We start from the raw sequence: 20,624 nt of genomic DNA, 5'->3' as shown, positions 1-20,624 counted from the left end.
TACATGGTTAAATCCAGATACATGTTTTAAACCTTTAATCATATTGTTATGAAAAATGATTTGCGTTATGAAAACTGAGCCAGATGCTGTTGGCAATATGAGACTGTTATTGACAGAGGCAGCACATGGACATAGGCTTTAATATTATATTCTTGAAACCTAATAAGTAATACTTTTATTTTTTCAGTGCTATTACTGTACCTGAGAGTCTAAACAATACAGTATATGAATGATAGAAGTGGGGTTATAAACCTTTTGTTTTCTTTCAGCAGATGCCAACCTAAATTTTTTTTAATCTTATTTTGTGATAGTAACATTTCATAACTAGGCGACTGTTGTGTAACTCAGCAAAAGTAGGTAGCCTGTTAAGGTGTGAAATGTTGTCTCATATGCAAGGTACATGTTGACTATATCTTGGTTGCATTAACTCAGTGAATGTGGTAGATTTCTTTGAAGCATGCCCTTGAGACTGCAAGGGCAAATTAGTGGTAAATGCCTTTATTTACATTATCTTTGAAATGTGGGAGTGTACGAGAAGTATCGTCCGCACCCATTTATACTGGTGCAAGTCTACTACAAGTGGCGCTGCTGTCTTTAAGGAAGAAGAAGAAGAAGACGACGACGACGTAATCGGGGTAAATTAGCTACTGGGTTTGGCACTGTTCCCCCTCCACATAACAATAAAGACCATATAAAGTGCCAAAGCCGAATAGCCCTACTTAAGTAGCTACATTTTGCCCTGAAGAGCTAATGTTGAACAAGAGAAGACACCCAACAACTTGTGTGTTATTCATCTTCGCACGTTAAGTCCAATACTGTGGCGTATGACTTCAGCATTAATTTGTTGGTAATTTTAAAGTTTTGAAGTGGGGCTGTGATTTCAGAAATGTTAGACACTTCCTCCAGCTACTTGCGAGACTTAGTTTATTTATTATTCAGTAATGTGTGATACGTTGGGCGTGAAGGTTTTTACATTCTTGCTCAATTTTGTTACAAAATCATTTGTTGGGCAATTGTTCCTGAAGTGCTTTTATACATTTTTATTGTGCAATCATTGACTGATGCCAGTTTTTAATATATATCTTTATATGTTGATTTTTGGGGTGGTGACTAAGCTGTTCTTTTTTTTAAAACTTGTTTTTTTACAGTTCAGGGCCACGTGATTTTGTGGCATGTCTTAATGTGTTGGGGTTCAGACTCCAGCTTAAGGAGTTTGATCATCATGGCTACTGAGGAATTAGCTGTAATATTTTCCACAAATTAAATACGAAGACTTAAAAATGTACTCATTATCACGTCACTTAGATCTCATTTTCAAGTACTTCTCACTCTATAAATGTACTTTCCCTTTTGTAAGCTTTCCAGGACTGCCTAAAGAGGGTAAACACTCACCATCAGTAAAACTGACTATCTTCTGCTTCTTGTAGGAATTCTTTATCCAAATCATGTAGTTTGTAGTGGTAGCTGAGAAATAAAAATTAACATCTCATGTTTCTTAGCCACTTGACATGGGATTTTGTTTTTAAATTGAAGGTAGGACTCTTGACCATTGAATGAGAGGAAAAGGTGGGCTTTTAATTTAAAAATACAATCCTGTGTCAAGGGGCTTCTTGTTTGTGAACTATTTTCACTTACCAGGATTATTTATTTAACAGTGTTTTACCAAAAAAATGTTTTGCATGCTGTGAGCATTCACATGGATGACTGGACAAGTGGAATATTGGACACAAGAAACTTGAGATTTTCCCATGGATTTTTTTTTTGTTTGTTATGGTCCAGTGTTGGTCACTATTGGGTGCTATTTTATCAGAAACTTAATGGTGACCAAGTTTCTTAAATTTTTATTGTGGAGTACTAATTAAAGTATTCATAAAACATTTTTGCTTAAAATTGGATGTATGAAGTTAGGTCACTGCCAGGGCAGTTCCTTTTCAGCTGCACATGAAGATACAAAATTCAGTCTTGCCATCTATTGACTTTGTGATTCGGTGTCAATCTATTAAAAAATACTTAGGAATGGAAAAGCTTCTATCTTTTTTGACAATCTACCTTTAAAGTGTTCTTATTTAAACAAATGCTCAAATGAAGCAACATTTTTTTTAAGTTTCATTAAATTCAGCTTTATAGAACCTTGATTCTTGGGTCCTTGTCATGTTACCATATTTGCTGACATTCCTGAAAGGGCACACTTTGGCAAGCTTTACTGTTCCTCTTTCGGTGCAAATTAGAAGTGAAAGGTTTTTTGTTCTTTAAAGAAAGGCCCACTGTCCACCTTACAGGGCAGATAAAGCTGTTAAAGGAAATGTGAAACTACATTTACATTTTTAATAAACCTGCTTACACAGGTAGAGTTGGAACTAACTAAACTATAAAATCACAGGCCTACTTTATTGAGGAAGTTAGCTTTAAATTTGAGCAGTTCTACTTCCTTATAACATTTGGACTTTTCTAGGCTAGTAAATAATGTTTCATGGCATAAACATTGTGTCCTGGGTTGTTGAGTAAGGAATGTACCTTTCAGTGTTTGCTTTGTGGTGTCTAAGCTATTTTTGAATTCTGTATTGCTTTGGAATTGCTGAAAATTAATTTATTCCTGACTTAACCTTTTTTAAGTAAGACTGAAATATGATTTATCCACTAAATGGTTAATTTTGCATGTCTCTCCATACAAGTTTTAATCATGTGATCATATTCAATCCAAAACAAGGAAGTTGTTGCTCCCATTGTACCATTCCAGTGCAGGGTGGGGGAACTGTTTATCAGCAGAAAGTTGGCTGTGCTTCTCATTTGCTGTGTGGTCACTAAGCACACAACTGCAAAGAGTAAAGGACAGATGCAGCCTTTTAAACTCCATAGATACAGGTAGTCTTTGTTCACCTGATCCCTGTTGTCTATCCAGTCATTTTGCCACTTATGGTGTTGGCTTCAGGGACTTGCAGCTAAAATACAGGGTGAACCAACCCCCAGTGGCCATTGCATTTAAATAAAGGCATGAATAGGAGCCGCCTTCTGCTCGTGTAATGTTTTTTTTTTTTTTTTTTAATTTGAATGCAAGTATTAATGTAGCTTTCCCAAAGAATGAAACTGGTCTGACCTCTATGGGAAGAGGGTCCCTCAATTTAGACATCAGTTTAAAAGGTCCGGAAATTCCTTAATCAATTTTTAGTACCATTAAAGATTCTGGGGTGCTTTTCATCATTTGCTTCATGGCACCTTTTGTAAATAGGTTTTTTTTCTCTGTATAGAAACATTTGGTGCTGCGCTGTTGGAGTGTTGGATTCATTACAAGTAAATGGCTCAACACTGTAAAAGAAAAAGAGAAAAAATACTGCAAGAAGTTCATAGCACTGCCATGTAATGTTGCATGGTATAAAGTAACATATTATGGAGTTACACAGTGTTGACATGACATAGATGTGTTGTGGTTAATAAGGTTTCTAATCTCAGGATTTAACCATGAGGAATGTGACCAAGTTAGAAATTATTACACATTTTTATATACATGGAAAACATCCGGGTAGGTAATTGCCCAAATAATCGGGCTTTATAAATATCTATATATAAATGTATGAAGGATCTGAAAATTTGGGGGAAATCTGCTTAATTTATCAGAAAGAACAGAACAAAAGTTGGTGTATAGCCCATGTTAAATTAACATGACATGTACTTGTAGGATATGTCAGACTCGATGACTGCAGTTATTGATCTTGTCACCTGAGGATATCAATTTATGCTACTAGAAATCACTGAGAACATCAAATGACCCAACTGTGTGATGACTTTACAGCACAGTTTTACACTTCCAAAGAATTACATGCTTCCCCCCTCCTCCCCCACCTTTTTTTTTTGACATCCATTAACATGCTGCCTTGACGGAGCTGGCGCTGTGTGAAAGGTTTACAAGTATTGCAAATTAAGCCCTTCTTCCCTCATTTCTTTCATAGAACATAAAGCATGAGACATTGGGCAGCTAAGATTCCCTTCTGTTTGTGAGGTCCAAAATGTTGGACTACATGACAGACCGTCATGGGAGTGCAATGCCAACTGCTTCTGACTCGCCAAGATTCTAATTTAAATGAAGTCTGTGACTGAAATTTGCTGGAAAACTCACATAATGTGACTTGGCCATATTTAGGAGAGGAGTTGCCTGAGCCTACTTCTCCATCACTATAGCACTTATTTCTCTGCTAATAAAGATACTCACTAAAATAACCTTATCATTTGAATAGCATGTCTTTCATTTCTTACCAGCTACACTTTGCACTATTGGTTATAAAACTTTAGGAGTTTTATAGGTTATTTGGGGAAAAAATAAAAATGTCATGTCTTTGTTTTAAATTTTGTTTAATGATGCAGTAGAACCATTAAGTGTGCTACACAGAACTTAATAGTATGGTTTAATTGTCTTCTCTATTTTTCACAGGTTAAGCCCAACAGAATCTGTGGTTTGAAGGTGGAATAAAAGATGAGCAATGGAATGGTAGCACCAAAGATAAGAGCAGTTGCGAGCTTGTCTGTTTTACGTCTGCCTGTTGCAGTATTTCTAGCTGTTGTGTCTCCTGGACTCGCCTCAGGTAAGTGAAAAACCATTTTATAATTTAATTGTGAACAAGGAGGAGTTGATGTTACATAAACCAAGCTATATCCAATACCATAGTACAGAGTGCTGACTGCAACATGCACAGTTCCCAGTCCCCACAGTTCTCTATGTTAATGTATCTTTTGCTTTTACAGAGTACAAAATGGAACATTTTAGCATGGATTTAGGTGTTCTCAGTAAGTGCAACTATCATATTTTTCTGTCCAATTGCTGATCTTGTCACCTGAGCATGTCATATGACACGACTAAAAATGGCAGGGTATGTTGAATTTGATGTCAACATGACTTTCAAGCACAGTGTCAAGTTTTGCAAGCTTGCCCCTTTTCCTGACAGCCAGTCACTTATAGCCTGATGGAGTTGGTGCCTTGTTCCTTATTCCTTGTAATTACATTATATGCATTGTACCTCCAGCTGAGCGCTTATTGGTTGTCAGCTCTCTGTCTCTCTCTTACACACACACACACACACACACAAGCCTGCCCCTACGACTTAATACAAAATTAAATCTGTTTGATTTGGTGGTATCGTGTCACAGTCTGGTTGGACAGAGCAGCTGAGGATGTTGTACTATAAAACTGACAAGGGGGCTCCGCCCCCTGCTCGCTTCGCTCGCCTACCCCCGGCGTTTTGAACCCGTGCCCGCTGGGCAGCCACGTGTGAGGATGACGCACGTTTAATACGGAGCGTTCGCCCGTGTCACTCTGGGGCCCCCCACTGTTAATACGGAGCTCCGTCCGTACTATTATGCGGTGGATTGTGGACTACTGCGGACCCCGTAGTGTTTCCCGTTTCAGTTTGTATCTCGGTCAGTCGAGCTTTTGTTTTTGAAGCTTTTGAATTCCGGTCTTCATTATCTGTAACCTGGTGTCCATGTGTTTGGCCCCCTCGTTTAACCTGTTTATGATGTTTTACTTTGCTTTCTACTCTGTCTTTCATTTCTGATCTCGCTTTATTCTGCTTTTGTTTCAATGACACCTGGTCCGTGGTGAATATATTTTCCCTTTTTCGAGTAATAATTTTCATTTGTTTGTGATACTGTGATGTTTATCGTACTGTTAATAATGCATCACTGTAATGTGATTCACCTATGCTGTATAGTTTGGACGTGTGAGGATGACGTATGTTTAATACGGAGCATTCGCCCATGTCACTCTGGGTCTCCCCATTGTTACTACGAAGCTCTTTCCGAACTATTATGCGGTGCATTATGGAGCACTGCGGACTCTGTAGTGTCTTTCTTTTTGGAGCAGTGCCTGTGTGGTCTGCGGCATTTCAGACGTACGTTGCAGGCGCCTGCGTTCATTAATTATATTCAGACAGGCGCATGTTTGTATCTCGGTCACTCGAGCTGTGTCGTGTTGAATCCGTGCCTGCTTTGCCTATGCAGTTTGAGATGCGCGTTGTAGGCGTCCACGTTCATTAGATCTGTGCACACGGGCTCGGTGTCGAAGCTGTGTTAGTTGTTGAGCTGTTTGGTTTTGGAGCCGAGACAGTTTTGCTTCCGCGGTTTCAGACGCGTGTCCATACCATCTCGGGTTTGATGTATGAACCTTTGTGGACTCCGTAGTGTGTCCCGTTTCACTCTGGGGCGGGGCGTTGACTCCTCTTGTTTTACTATGTCTCCTCCTGCGCCTTCACCATGCATTAGTGCCACTCACAATATGGCAGCGATGCCTGCGCCTTCCGTATTATGTCGGTTTTTACCATGCTGTGTAGGCGCCTTTGCCTTTTGTACTTTACCGCTCCTTCCGACGCACGATGTAGGCGCCTGCACCTTCCGGGTCCGCCTCCGCTGTGTGGTGTGGACGTTTAACTGTCGTTGTTTCTGCCTTTATATTCTGTATCTCGGTGTGCATGTGTTTCGTGCCTAGGTTTTTTTGAAGCTGTTGCATTCCAGTTTTCATCATCTGTAACCCGCTCTCCATGTGTTCGTCCCCGTTCTTTAATCCCTTTATAAAGTTTTACTTTGTTTCCTACTCTGTGTTTTATTTCTGACCTCGCTTTATGCTGCTTGCGGCATGTCAGACGGTTCGTAGTCTCTCTCGTTTTACTCTGGGGAAGGGGGCTTTGTTCTATAACCTGCTCTCCATGTGTTTGTCCCTGTTCTTTAACCTCTTTATGACATTTTACTTTGTTTCCTACTCAGACGGTTCGTAGTCTCTCCCGTTTTGCTCTGGTTGGGGGGGGGGCTTTGTGTGGCGCCTGCGCACGTGCGTAGTCTCTCCGGTTTCACTTGGGGGGGGGGGGGGGGGGGCTTTGTGTGGCACTTGCGCACTATGTCTTTTTCATCCATGGGCAGGTCCCTGCATCCATATCCGGTTTACCATTCTCGTTTAGTAATATGGATAATCACGAGAATGTGCTGCAACCGCCTCCCCTCTGACTAACTTAGATTAAGTAAATAAAACTACTGGGAGTTGAACATCCCCAGCCCTGACCACCACCACCTCCCCGTGACCTTATGATGTGATACTTGTAACATGACCCACAAATTGGTGGGGTGGTCTACCTTGGCTTTCAGGTCCTTTTCAAAGCAAGCAGCAATGTGTTATGGCTGACAGGAAAAGAGCAGTGGCGCAGGCATGCATCATTTCTGACAGGAAAAGAACCGCTGCATTAGCTGCTGACAGGTTTGCTGATTGTTTTCATCAGGTCACACACTCCGAGCACAAAAGACAGTCATACACACTATTACAGCATGAAAGACGTGACAGCAAATTAAGGAACACATGAACCATCTTTCCTCGAGGACAGAAGGTATGAGTGTTTCCTAGTTTGTAATTTAAAAATATCAAGAAAATAAATTCTAAACTCTTTACATTTTTAAAAACAATATGAAGCCCAAACACTTCTCTAGCATATTATAAGTACATAGCACAGTGAGATTTTACATTACTGGTCATTTAACCATTTTTTTTATGAAATAGAAGAACTGGCAAATGAATGCTTCTTGGTACAAATTAAAAGGGAATGTGAATGGAGAGTAAGCAGCCTTTCATTTACAGTGGCTGTTTTGACAAAGTGTAGTGAGTGTGTGTAAGCAAAGCACAAGCTTGAGAAGTCTTGCCTCCAGTTTGCATCGGACTACTGTTAAATGCGTTTTAACTGAACCACTGAGTAGCTTTGACGGGGCTGAAGTGGCTGTAAACGGTTAATCTGTTTAGACCTCAAAACAAGATAAGTAAATCTGTTCTCTTCTATACACTTTCATAACTTTTAAGACCTTGGAAGTGTCATTTTCTCATTAGGTTGTTTTGTAAAGATTTAACGTTTACTGTTTACTTTTTCTTCCAAATTTTTTAATTGCTAGTTAAAAAGGTTCTCCACTGCATTTTAAATTTTCCACCTGTCCTGTTCAGAATTTTTTGTCACTTACAGGATAAATAAAATCTTGATTACCGCACGTCACATTACCCTTAAGCGTTTATCTTTGTGTAGCTCACAGAAGGGTTTGGGGGTGGCAGTGCTAAGAGCTTAGCTGAATAGATAGATAGATACTTTATTAATCCCAAGGGGAAATTCACATAGCATTTGCTGATGTGGGCAGGTCAGTGGGTAGAGCAGGGGGCTTTATATGTTGGCTTAGAAGTTGATTCTTCAAAAAGTCCAATTGTTTTGAACCATAAATCTCAGGTAAGAATGACAAATTTTTCAAGGTAAGGTGGTAATTCTTGCTAATCATGGTGGTAGAGAATTATGACATGTTGCATGTTGATTAGTGTATGTAAGGAATGACTTCACTGTACCCTGTACACGTGACAGTAATGACCCTTTAAACTTATACTTGCTTATTTAAACTGTTTCCTGTCTATTACGTTGAATGTTCAGCATTATTTAACAACTTTCAAAAACTTAAAAAGCCTCCTGGTTAGTTTTTAGCCTATTTTCTGAGATTAAAACAGAAAATGCCTTTTTTCCATACTGCCTTTAAAAATAAATGTTGTCATTCATCCATAAAATATTGGTGTCCTAGTGGTAGATAATGTAATGAGTTGTTGATTCAACCTCTTCTGGCACAGGCGTTTCACTACAATGTTAAATGAGGATGAAGATCAAATGCATATGGCCTGTTCTATTCTAACAAAGACCTATGATGTTAATGAGGCATATATGTGTAATGAAAATGTCCTGTAAACATACTGACCGTGTTTTATTTTTGTGGTATCCAGTTTTGAAAATCTGAGACCCAATCCACAACAAAACCCTTGGTGTAGTCAGCAGGATTTGCATTCTGAAGTGGTTGTATTGGCAAGTGAGTGATGTGCAGATAGGTGGGGACTGAGTGGTAGAGAGCTAAGCTCACATCCCCGGAAGTTGTCCTCTTGCAGTGTTTAGAGTGTTCCTGTGCTCCTATTTGTCACAGAGTGAAAGGAGCTGCTTCTCAGAGCCTTTGTAATTTAATTCTGACTTCATTTGTTTAAGGCAGGACACTGGCAGTTACCACAGTGCAAATGCCTAGACTGGGATGGATTGTAGTTTGTACTACCCACTCTGTGACAAAACACTATTGACAAGCATGTTGTAACTAGCCCAATTTAAATTTTAAAAGATATTTAGTTTGTTAGATTTACTTCTGTGAGTTTTCCATGTATGATGAGGAAAGAATTTGAATTACCATATATACTCGAGTATAAGCCGACCCGAATATAAGCCGAGGTACCTACTTTTACCTACAAAAACTGGAAAAACTTATTGACTCGAGTATAAGCCTAGGGTGGGAAATGCAGCAGCTACTGGTAAGTTTCAATAATCAAAATAAATACCAATAAAATTACTGTACATTAATTGAGGCATCAGTAGGTTAAATGTTTTTGAGTATTTATTTAAAAGAAAAACAGTAAACTAGCTCTGTAAGTGGAGAAGAGGGTCAACAAAAACAATATAGTATCTCTCTCTCTCTTGCATATGCGTGTGTCTCTCTCACGTGTGTGTGTGTGTGTGTGTGTGTGTGTCTCTCTCTCTGTCTCTCTCTCTCTCTCTCGCGCGCGCGTGTACTGTACACTCCAGCTTTCTGTCGGGTTGGCGGGGGCAGCAGGACCTGACTCGAATATAAGCCGAGGGTGATGTTTTGGGTGCTGAAAAACTTGGCTTATATTCGAGTATATACGGTATTTTAGAATGGAATGCTGGCTGCAAGAGTTAGAGAACTGTCAAATGTACTGCAAAAAATGTTTACTGTTATCGTAATATGGTCTTCATACCAATAACCATCTGGGAGTTGAAAAAAATAAATGTAGAGTAACAAAGTGAAGTAGTTTTAGGATATACATGAACATATGGGATATGCAGTACTTCATGACACTCTACATTTGTTCAGAACCCACTTTAGTGTAAGAGCTGCTTCAGAATCGGCAGTATGTAGTACAGTGGAACCTCGGTTTGCGAGTAACTTGGTTTATGAGTGTTTTGCAAGATGAGCAAAAATTTTTTAATACATTTTGACTTGATAAATGAGCGAGGTCTTACAGTATGAGTAGTATGTATACGCTTTGTCTGCTGAGCGTCATGTGATCACAACTGAGCTGATGGTTCTTCTCTCTTTCTCGCTGCGGGATTGTGGGCAATCGTCTCCTTTTCTCCGTCTGAGTCGGGGTGCCTCACTCATATAGTCAACATCCGTACGAGCGTATGCTGTTTACTACAGCATTAGCATTGTGACTGTGTGTGTGCTCGTGTGTGTGTGTGCATGTGTGTGTGCTCACGCGCGCACGTGTGTGTGCTGTGACATGCGAGTCCCCATCTTGCACCCTAAACCACGAAGCTGAGTCTCAGTACTTTAGCAACACCAGCTTTATTCAGCTTGAAACAGCAACAGCGCGGTTATTTATACACAGACACAGCAATCAGGCAGGGCCCTGCACATTTATAATGTTCCTTGTATCACCCATCGGCGGCAGGCGCTTATAGCATGTCCGCGATCTTTTCGGATTCGCTTTTACGGCGAACTGCTACAGCGCTGGGAGACTGCGATTGCTTTGGGACGCTCTTCCGCGTGTCGTGCCATTGGGTGCAATTCCACAAGAGTTTAGAAACTCACTCACACCAGCCATGATTCTTTTCAAAGGTAAAGTGCAGGTTAATTTGTTTTATGTAGTTTTACTTTATATTTTGTATTAATCATTTTTATATGAATAGTTTTGGGTTGTAGAACAAATCATCTGAGTTTCCATTATTTCTTATGGGGAAATTCACTTTGATATACGAGTGCTTTGGACTATGGGCACGTTTCCGGAACGAATTATGCTCGCAAACCGATGTTCCACTGTACTTAAAAGTGACTTGTTAAAGCAAAGTCCTAGAGGGCTGCAGTGACGGCAAGTTTTTGTTCCAACCTTGTTGGTTAATTAAAAACATGAAGTGTCGGTTCATTCTTGTATCATTTTTTTTGTTTCTAAGACTATCATCCCAAGGATTTGACGCCTGAAACATATGAGTAATTCTCAGTCCTTCACTTTTTTTCCCTCTTCTCTTTCTCTCCAAATATTTTATTAAAGCAGATAGTTCACAATGAGTGTGAGTGGAGTGGAGAGCTGCTGCCCCCTTATTTAATTGCATCTAATGGCTAAAAGGAAGCAACTAAAACAGTGAGTGCTGGTGTGTAAGAGTAAAATAAGCAGTTAAGTGTGGGTAATCTTAACAGTTGAGACAACTAAATGAAGTACAACAATTTTACTTGAGCAGTAAGTGCTTCATCAGCAATAACAAAAACTGGGTGTCGCTGATGTCCTACAGGACCTATGTTGCTCACCCCTGTTTTAAATAGTAAACTTACCCATTCCGATGGTAACATGCTTAATGCATGGTGCATGCAGATGTTTGGGAAGTATGCCATTTATGAGGATCATAAGATAAGGCTAAAAAGCCGATGTCAAATTATGTGACTTCTAGTCGTTGGGTTTGTTAAATTCACAGTCTCTCTCTCTCTCTCTCTCTTTCTCTCTCTCTCTATTGGTCATAGTTTGAAAAATATAAGTAACCAGGCAGAAAAATTTCCTTTTAATTAGGGAGTGTGCACAGGCAAAGCAATGTATTATTATATAACTAGCAAAATACCCGCGCTTCGCAGCGGAGAAGTAGTGTGTTAAAGAGGTTATGAAAAAGTAAAGGAAACATTTTAAAAATAACGTAACATGATTGTCAATGTAATTGTGTTGTCATTGTTATGAGTGTTGCTGTCATATATATATACATATACACACATATACAGATATATTATATATACATATACACATATATTTTTTATATATATATTTTTATATATATAATATATATATATATATATATATATATATATACACATACATACATACATACACACACATAGATGCAGTTAGAATAACATAGAAATCAGTATAAACAACATTAACATCATTATCATATGAGAATATGAAGTAATATATAAGAAGCACATTTCATATAAATATAAATTATTAAACAGTAAAATCTTCTTCTATAATTTGCTACCGTGGCTTTTCGTTGGTCTGTCCAGGATTTTAAATCACATGTAGCTTGCAAACCGTTTCACGTATTGACTTGAAATGTGGTACACATATAATACGTCACGTCTGCTATCCGCTTTATGGGTGATGAATGTATTACTCTTTTTATGTTTATTTTATTTTAGAATCAACTCCTATCTGCGCACACCAGGGCGGCCGTGGGCGGATGCGTATGGTGTATTCACTCCATGTTATCGTGCATTGCGCTGTCACTGGTATTTTGATAAAAGAATTTGAACAATATATAAGAAGCGTATAAATTATTAAACAGTAAAACATTAACATTTAAGAAGTAAAGTTACATTGAGTACTACTGCAGTGCCTTCGGGTATACCTCATTTTTTCTTTGCCCATTACATGCTTAAATGTATACATTTTTTGGTGTACCTACCCGAGAACACGCGACATATAACCGACCGTGGGAGAAGCATGGATTTTAAACACGCGTTGAGTTCATCTGCTGGTCTCCCTCGTGGAATAACTGGTAATGTTTGACTAAAATCTACAGCGAGTAAAACGACATTACCTCCTTTTTTTTCTTTACGATCTCTGAGATCTTGCTTTTTTCGGTTCAAGGCTTCATAAGCTCTTTTATGTTCAATGTTGTACTTAATAAGTACTAATTATCCCAAACCATGATCTTTGAATGTTGCAAGACTTTCGCCTTGTATGTAGATCGGGGTAATTACATTCATTGCATTCCTAGTCTGAATCACAATCTGATTGTATGGGTGGTTACCTGGCACTGTAGGGTTGCCAGCCGTCCTTTAAAATACGGAATCGTGCCCCGTTTGAGAATGAAATTGCGCGTCCCGTTTTGAATCAATACTGGACGGGATTTATCCCGTATTTTTTGTATCATTTTTTTTTTAAAGCAGCGTCTCATGCAAATCATCCCACACGCATTTTATGAAGATGCCTCCTTTCCTACTTTTGATTGGGTAATACTTGATGTCATCGTTAGTTTGATTGGTGTTTTTAACTGTCCAGTGAGGAGGGCGTGTCTTTTAAGTACAGTCTGCAAAGTGTTGGCACTGAGATGTTGCGTCAGCGCCATAGTTGAAGCCCCTAACGTTGCGGTCAGCAAGTCGGCTAACATCCGCCATGTGCCGTCTTTCAGTTGCGAGAAGCAGATCATAGAATGGTTGAAACTGTTGCCCCTAACGTTGCGCCACGGCGTGTGCTTCGTTTATACCTCGTGTCTTCTCATTAAACTTTTATCTCGCGAATATGTTATTGCAATCCGCAGCGGGAGCGTTTCTATAAAATTAATTTAAACTTACGTTTTACACCGTGCTTTGTTTCCCTTATGAACATGCTTGTATGCTTAACTCGCTCCATTCTCAATTGTTGAATAAATTTTTTGCTCTTCGCTGTTTGCGGCTGTTCCTCCATTTCCCCCTACTTCGTTCTTTTATCTCGCGAATATGTTATTGCAATCCTTAACGGGAGCGTTTCAATAAACTGATTGAAAATAGTTTTGCATTTACCTTTTTAGTAAAAGGCGAGCTTTTAAGCCTGAGAAATCACCCCGTAAATGCACACGTTTAATTGGACATGTGTTAATATGTATGGTTACACAGTATTAAAAGACAGTGAACAACGTCAGTTACCTTTCTTCCCGCGTTTGATAAAAGGTGAGCTTTTAAGCGTCAGAAATCACCCCGTAAATGCACACGTTTAATTGCACATGTGTTAATATGTATGCTCACACAGTATTAAAAGACAGTCAAAAATTAACGTCATTTACCTTCGTTACCGCGTGTGACTCGTGCTGTAAATGTCTTCCTTGTTTTTAGTTCACGTGATTATGTAGGAGGCGTGATGATGCGATACGTGACTCCGCCTCCTCCATTACAGTGTATGGACAAAAAATATGTTCCAGTTATGACCATTACGCTTTGAATTTCGAAATGAAACCTGCCTAACTTTTGTAAGTAAGCTGTAAGGAATGAGCCTGCCAAATTTCAGCCTTCCACCTACACGGGAAGTTGGAGAATTAGTGATGAGTCAGTCAGTCAGTCAGTGAGTGAGTCAGTCAGTGAGGGCTTTGCCTTTTATTATGATAGATTATGTGTGCCATTTTTAACTCCTAATGATAACTGAAATCACCCAAATGGACCTGATCAAAAGTTTGCATGCTCTTGAATGTTTGTGGCTGATAATATACACATAGATTGACACACACAGGTTCAAATTAAGGGTAATTAACGGAGGATGTCTACACCTATAAACTTCTTCGATTGTAGACAGTGTCTGTGTATAAATAGTCAATTAAAATTCATGTAGAGCTGCACTGACTTTGCTGAATACCGAGCCATGGGGAAAGCAAACGAACTGCCAGAGCACCTGTGAGAAAAGGTGGTTGAATTGTATTAATTGGGAAAAGGATTTAAAAAGATATCCAGAAATCAGAAAATGCCTGTCAGTTGTGTTTAAACTCTGATTAAAAAATTGGAAAGTTAGGGGTTCTGTTGTTACCAAGCCACAGAGAGGTAGACCAACCAAGATTTCAGCCACACCTGGCAGGATCATTTGTCAAGATGCCAAGAAAAACCCGCAAACCACTTCAGCTGAGATACAGGTTTCTTTGCAAACAAGTAGTGTTGCAGCTTCAAGATGCACAATAAAGGAGGTACTTGAACCAAAATGGAATGCACAGTTGAGTTGCATGAAAAAAGCCTTTAGTGTGCCCACTTACAATATGCCAAACAGCATCTAGAAAAGCCTCAACACTTCAAGAACAAAGTCCTTTGGAGCGATGGGACCAAAATTAAACTTTATGGTCACAACCATAAATGCAGGACCCATGAGAGAAAGTACACCATCCCAACTGTGAAGGATGGAGGTGGATCTCTGATGTTCTGGGTGTGTGTGAGGTACAGCGGCACAGGTAACTTAATGAAAATTGATTGCAAGATGAATGCAGCATGTTACCAGAAAATAGTGGAGGACAACTTGCATTCATCTGTCCAGAAGCTGTGCATGGGACTCACTTGGATCTTCCAACATGACAGTGATCCAAAACATAAGGCCAAAATGACCGTTCAGTGACTACAGCCGAAAAAAAAAATGAAGGTGCTGAAATGGCCATCACAGTCTTCTGACCTCAGTATCATTGAGCCACTTTGGAGAGATCTCAAATGTTCAGTTCATGCAAGATAACCCAAGAATTTATATGACCTATAGGCTTTTTGCCAAGAATGGGTGGCTCTACCACCTGAGAAAGTCAAGGGCCTCATCCACAACTATCACAAAAGACTGCATGCCATCATTGATGCTAAAGGGGGCAATAAACAGTATTAAGAAGCAAGGGCATGAAAATTTGTTGAACAGGGACCATCTCATTATTTTCCTTATTACTATATTTTGTTTAATATTTGTGCTATTCTGTGATACCTTGTAGTTTAATTTGGATTCCATTAAAAGTATATGAAATGTGTTTTGCCTGATCAGTCATCTTTTCTTTAAAGCATGGTGCACATCTTATAGACTCTGACAGGTTACGCACAAACAATTAGATACATAAGTATTTGGACAGGGACACAATTTTCATAATTTTGGCTCTGTACAACACCACAACGGATTTGAAGTAAAACAATCATTATGTGATCAAAGTGTTGACTTTCAGCTTTAATTTAAAGGGTTTATCAAAAATACTGTTTGAGCCATTAGGAATGACAGTCATTTGGACATTTGACTGAAAAGCTGTTCCTTAGTCAGGTGGGAGCAATTCCCTCATTATTAAATTAACTGATTTGCAGGTAGAAGGTCTGGAATTGATCCCAAGTGTGTGCGGAAGTTACATTTGGAAGCTGTCACCATGAACCCTCAATATGAGGTCAAAACATGCATTTATTAGGCTGAGAAAACAAAACCCATCAGAGAAATAGCAGAAATACAAGGAGTGGTCCGATCAACCATCTGGCACATTCTTAAAAAGAAGGCATACACTGGTGAACTCAGCAACACTAGAAAGTCTGGAAAACCACAGAAGACAACTGTGCAGGTGATTGTAGAATTCTGTCCTTGGTGAAGAAGAACCCCTTCACAACATTTAGGCAAACCAAGAACACTCTCTGTGAGGTAGACCTATCATTGCCAAAGTCTACAATCAAAAGAGAACTTCATGTTATATTTATATATTATTTTACTTTGTCCACATACTTTTGAGCCTATGAAAATGAAGGGACCATGTATGAAAGTGTCCGTCATTCCTAAACAAATCACAACACGTTTTTGGTAAACTCCTTAAAGCTGAAAGTCTACACTTTAATCACATAATGATTGCATAATTTTAAATCCATTGTGGTGGCATACAGAGACAATATAATGGAAAATGTGTAATGCATAAAAGTGTGTGTGTGTGTGTGTGTGTGTATGTGTGTGTGTGTGTGTGTGTGTGTGTGTGTGTGTGTGTGTGTGTGTAATATATATATATTATAAAAAAAAAATCCTGGAAAGAAACAGTAGGGTGTTGAGACGTGATCTTCAGGTTAAGATCACAGAAGACAGTTAAAAGAACTGCGAGGACCTTAAACATGAGACATTGTGCCAAGAGATTGATCCAGGACCGTCTCGCGATGACGTAGAACATGAGATTCTTGCAAGACACACCCTACTTTCAATCAATATCAAATATGACAACGGGGCAGCAAAACATTCAGTCTTGTGAAGGATTTGAACACACACAGATCCAGGGTCTCGGCGCATATAAAGTGTATAAGGACAATATGCTATAAATGAAACGTCGACGACTAAGCAAGGATGAAAGCAGCGAGGAGAAAAGAGACTCAAAAGCGTTGGAGAGCTAAAATAGCAAAAAAGAAAAAATAATCTAGGTGCAAATTCAGAAAATAAGGAAAGTAATTATCAGCCCGTAACAAGTGGAATTAAAACAAAGCATGTCCAATCGGGCTCAGAATTAAAAGACAGAGTAAAAGACAAAGTGGAACTTCATAAACACGTTCACAAACGTTGGCGCTATACACATGCAGAGCAGATTATGAAAGCAGTGGAATTCGAAAGGTTTTTTTTTTTTTTTTTTTTTTTTTAGCCTATGTGCAATGGAAATGTGGAGAAAGTTAAAGAATATGAAAGTAGGAAAATTAGAAAGTATAAAAAAAGAAAGTAAAGATTGCAGTAGCGCAAACAAACGGAAATTATTACTTGAAAAAGGGAAAATAATCGCCACGGACCAGGTGTCATTCGGGGAAAAAAAAGCAGGACAAAATGAGGTCAGAAATAAAACACAGAGTAGAAAACAAAGTAAAATGTCATAATGAGGTTACAAAACCCCAAAGGGTATGCGAAAACTAACAAATTTCTAATACGAGAAATCGTATAAGATGAAATAAAAAACAAAACAAAAAAAACCAAAAAAAAACCAAGGAGGCCAGGTTAGAGATAATGAAAACTGGAATTCAAAAGACTCAAAAAAAAAAGATACAGAATATGAAAGCAGAAAAAAACAACAGTGTCAAAAAAAGAAAGTAAACATCACATTAGCGCAAAAAAAAGAGAAATTATTACTTGGAGAAATAACTATAAGGCAAATAGAGATCGAATATATGGACACAGGTGGTATGTCAGAAGTATGTAAATATTGTAAGGCTTTGAAGTTTAAGTCAGAGAATTTCAAAAACGTGTTTTACCTCACATGCATTTATTCATTACTTTGCAAAATAAATTATTAACTGCTGATGATGTAGATCGCTTTGTCTGTGCTGAAATTCCAAACAGAAACACCTGTCCTGAATTATGGTACACAGTCATTAAACACATGCATGTCTCACTGACCTCATTTAAAAAATTCATCACATTGGGACTCGAAATATTCCAAATATTGTTTTTACATAAGTTCTGCAAATAAAAGTGAAACTAATGAAATAGCAATAATGCAAAGAAAAAAAATAATCTTAAAAGTGTGTATCCGGAAAACCAGATACGAGGGTTGGCGAGCAAAGTGAGCAGGGGACAAAGCCCCCTAATGTGTGTGTGTGTGTGTGTGTGTGTGTATATATACATATATATTTAGCCCGTTACAATAACGGGCGCTAGAACAGTAGTGCATAAACATTAGTAGGAACAGTCTATATTAAATGGCAAGGGACTTTGACCTCATTCTTTTTGTTGGTCATATTTTTCTTTCTTTCAGCCTTTCTTTTGTTGATGTTTACTTGCTGAGCTGACCGTTCTTCGTGGGCTGCCGCCGTGTATTGTGTGTCTTTAATTTTCTGTGACAGTAATACTGTCTTGTATGTCTGCTGGCTTGTACGTCCGTAATATACCTTTGATTTTCTCTGGCGGTAATACAGGCGTGCGCGTCGGTAATATGCCTTTAATCTCCTCTGACAGTAATACTGGCTTGTATGTGGCTGTAATATGCGTCACTGTATTGTGTACCTTTAATTTCCTCTCTCAGTAATACTGGTTTGTATTTCCGTAAAATGCCTCTAACTTTCTCTGACAGTAATATCGCGCATATATATATGTGTGTGTATATGTATATATATGTATATATATATATATATATATATATATATATATATACAGTGGACCCTTGACTTACGAACTCAATTCGTTCGCGAGGGTTGGTTGTAACTCAAGTTGGTTGTAAGTCAAGACTATTTTTCCCATAAGAAATAATGGAAATACCCATAATGCGTTCCGAACCTCCCACTGCAACACTTACTTAACCTTTTCATAATTAAAAAAGGGTTGTATAATGTGCATAATTTACCAAAACACCAATAATTTTTCTAATGTACTAACCAAAAAGTAATAAAAAGTGCCTAGCCTACCAGAAACAACAATTTCATACTGTACTCACCATTTAATTTGACATCTTTGGGCTGCAGGAAGGGAGGAGGATGATAATGAAACTGAAGGCTTTTTAAAGGCTTTCTTTAACTTGCGCTCAGGCATTTGCAATCATTTCAATAGCTTCTTTTGCGTTAATTTTAATCTCCTCCTGACTACAAGTTATTCTGACGAGAATTTTTCTCAGCATTTCCTTGCGATGATACAAGGAACTGTTTCTGAAATGTTCTGAGACCCCCCCCCCTCAATGGGAACGACATGCTGAAGTGCGTCCTGAAGCGCGATTGCCGCGACTGTGGAAGCTTGCTTGTCCATTGCCGGGCAGGGATATCACATGCATATCACCCATCGATATCTTTTCTGTTTGCTTTGGCTGAGAGACTCAGCACAGCTTTAAGCCGGCTGTTGCCCCAGCAACAGATAAACAGTCTTCCATACGGAGTTTGGACTTTGGCATGTCTTCTAGTTGGGGGAGGTCCCAAGAGAGTTTACAAACCTAACATTTTATTGAATGAGTGCCGCATTAATAGGAATGTTTCTGTTTGTTTACAATTGCGCAAGCGGATACACGTGACCGCATTCAGGTCGTAACGCAAGATGTTGGTCGTAAATCAAAATAAAAATTTTGGTCGTAAATCAAGTTGTTCGCATGTCAAGCCGGTCGTATATCAAGGGTCGACTGTATATATATATATATATATATATATATATATGTATATGTATATATATGTATATATATATGTATATGTATATATATATATATGTATATGTATATATGTATATATGTATATATATATATACAGTGATCCCTCGCTATATCGCGCTTCGCCTTTCGCGGCTTCACTCCATCGCGGATTTTATATGTAAGCATATTTAAATATATATCGCGGATTTTTCGCTGCTTCGCGGGTTTCTGCGGACAATAGGTCTTTTAATTTCTGGTACATGCTTCCTCAGTTGGTTTGCCCAGTTGATTTCATACAAGGGACGCTATTGGCAGATGGCTGAGAAGCTATCCAGCTTACTTTCTCTCTCTCTCTCTCTCTCTTGCGCTGACGTAGGGGGGTGTGAGCAGGGGGGCTGTGTGCAGCTGCTTCCTGAAGGACAGGCTGCACGGAGCTTCGCATACTTAAAAGCTCAAAGGGCACGTATTGATTTTTTTTATCTGTCTCTCGCTATCTCTCTCTCTCTCTCTCTCTCTCTTCCTGCTCCTGACAGAGGGGGTGTGAGCTGCCGCCTTCAACAGCTTTGTACCGGCGGTGCTTCGCATACTTAAAAGCCAAAAAGCCGTATTGATTTTTTTTTTGACTGCTTGCTTTGCACTCCTTTGAAAAGGAAGATATGTTTGCATTCTTTTAATTGTGAGACAGAACTGTCATCTCTGTCTTGTCATGGAGCACAGTTTAAACTTTTGAAAAAGAGACAAATGTTTGTTTGCAGTGTTCTGAATAACGTTCCTGTCTCTCTACAACCTCCTGTGTTTCTGCGCAAATCTGTGACCCAAGCATGACATTCTAAAAATAACCATATAAACATATGGTTTCTACTTCGCGGATTTTCCTATTTCGCGGGTGGCTCTGGAACGCAACCCCCGCGATGGAGGAGGGATTACTGTATATGTATATGTATATGTATATATGTATATATGTATATATATATATATATATGTATATATATATATATATATATATATATGTATATA

General features: G+C 38.8%; 1 protein-coding gene across 1 annotated transcript in view; it reads left to right on the top strand.

Moving 5' to 3' along the window:
* susd6 (sushi domain containing 6) overlaps window positions 1-20,624 on the top strand; it is an 83,749-nt gene that overhangs the window by 2,797 nt on the left and 60,328 nt on the right. Inside the window, exon 2 of the mRNA XM_028821193.2 lies at window positions 4,424-4,574. Within this exon, the coding sequence (XP_028677026.1) occupies window positions 4,466-4,574 (109 nt within the window). The 5' untranslated portion in view covers window positions 4,424-4,465. The remainder of the gene's footprint in view (window positions 1-4,423; window positions 4,575-20,624) is intronic.

The sequence above is a fragment of the Erpetoichthys calabaricus genome, chromosome 16, assembly GCF_900747795.2.
Source record: "Erpetoichthys calabaricus chromosome 16, fErpCal1.3, whole genome shotgun sequence".
Lineage (NCBI taxonomy): Eukaryota > Metazoa > Chordata > Cladistia > Polypteriformes > Polypteridae > Erpetoichthys > Erpetoichthys calabaricus.
This window is presented reverse-complemented; position numbering and strand designations above follow the sequence as displayed.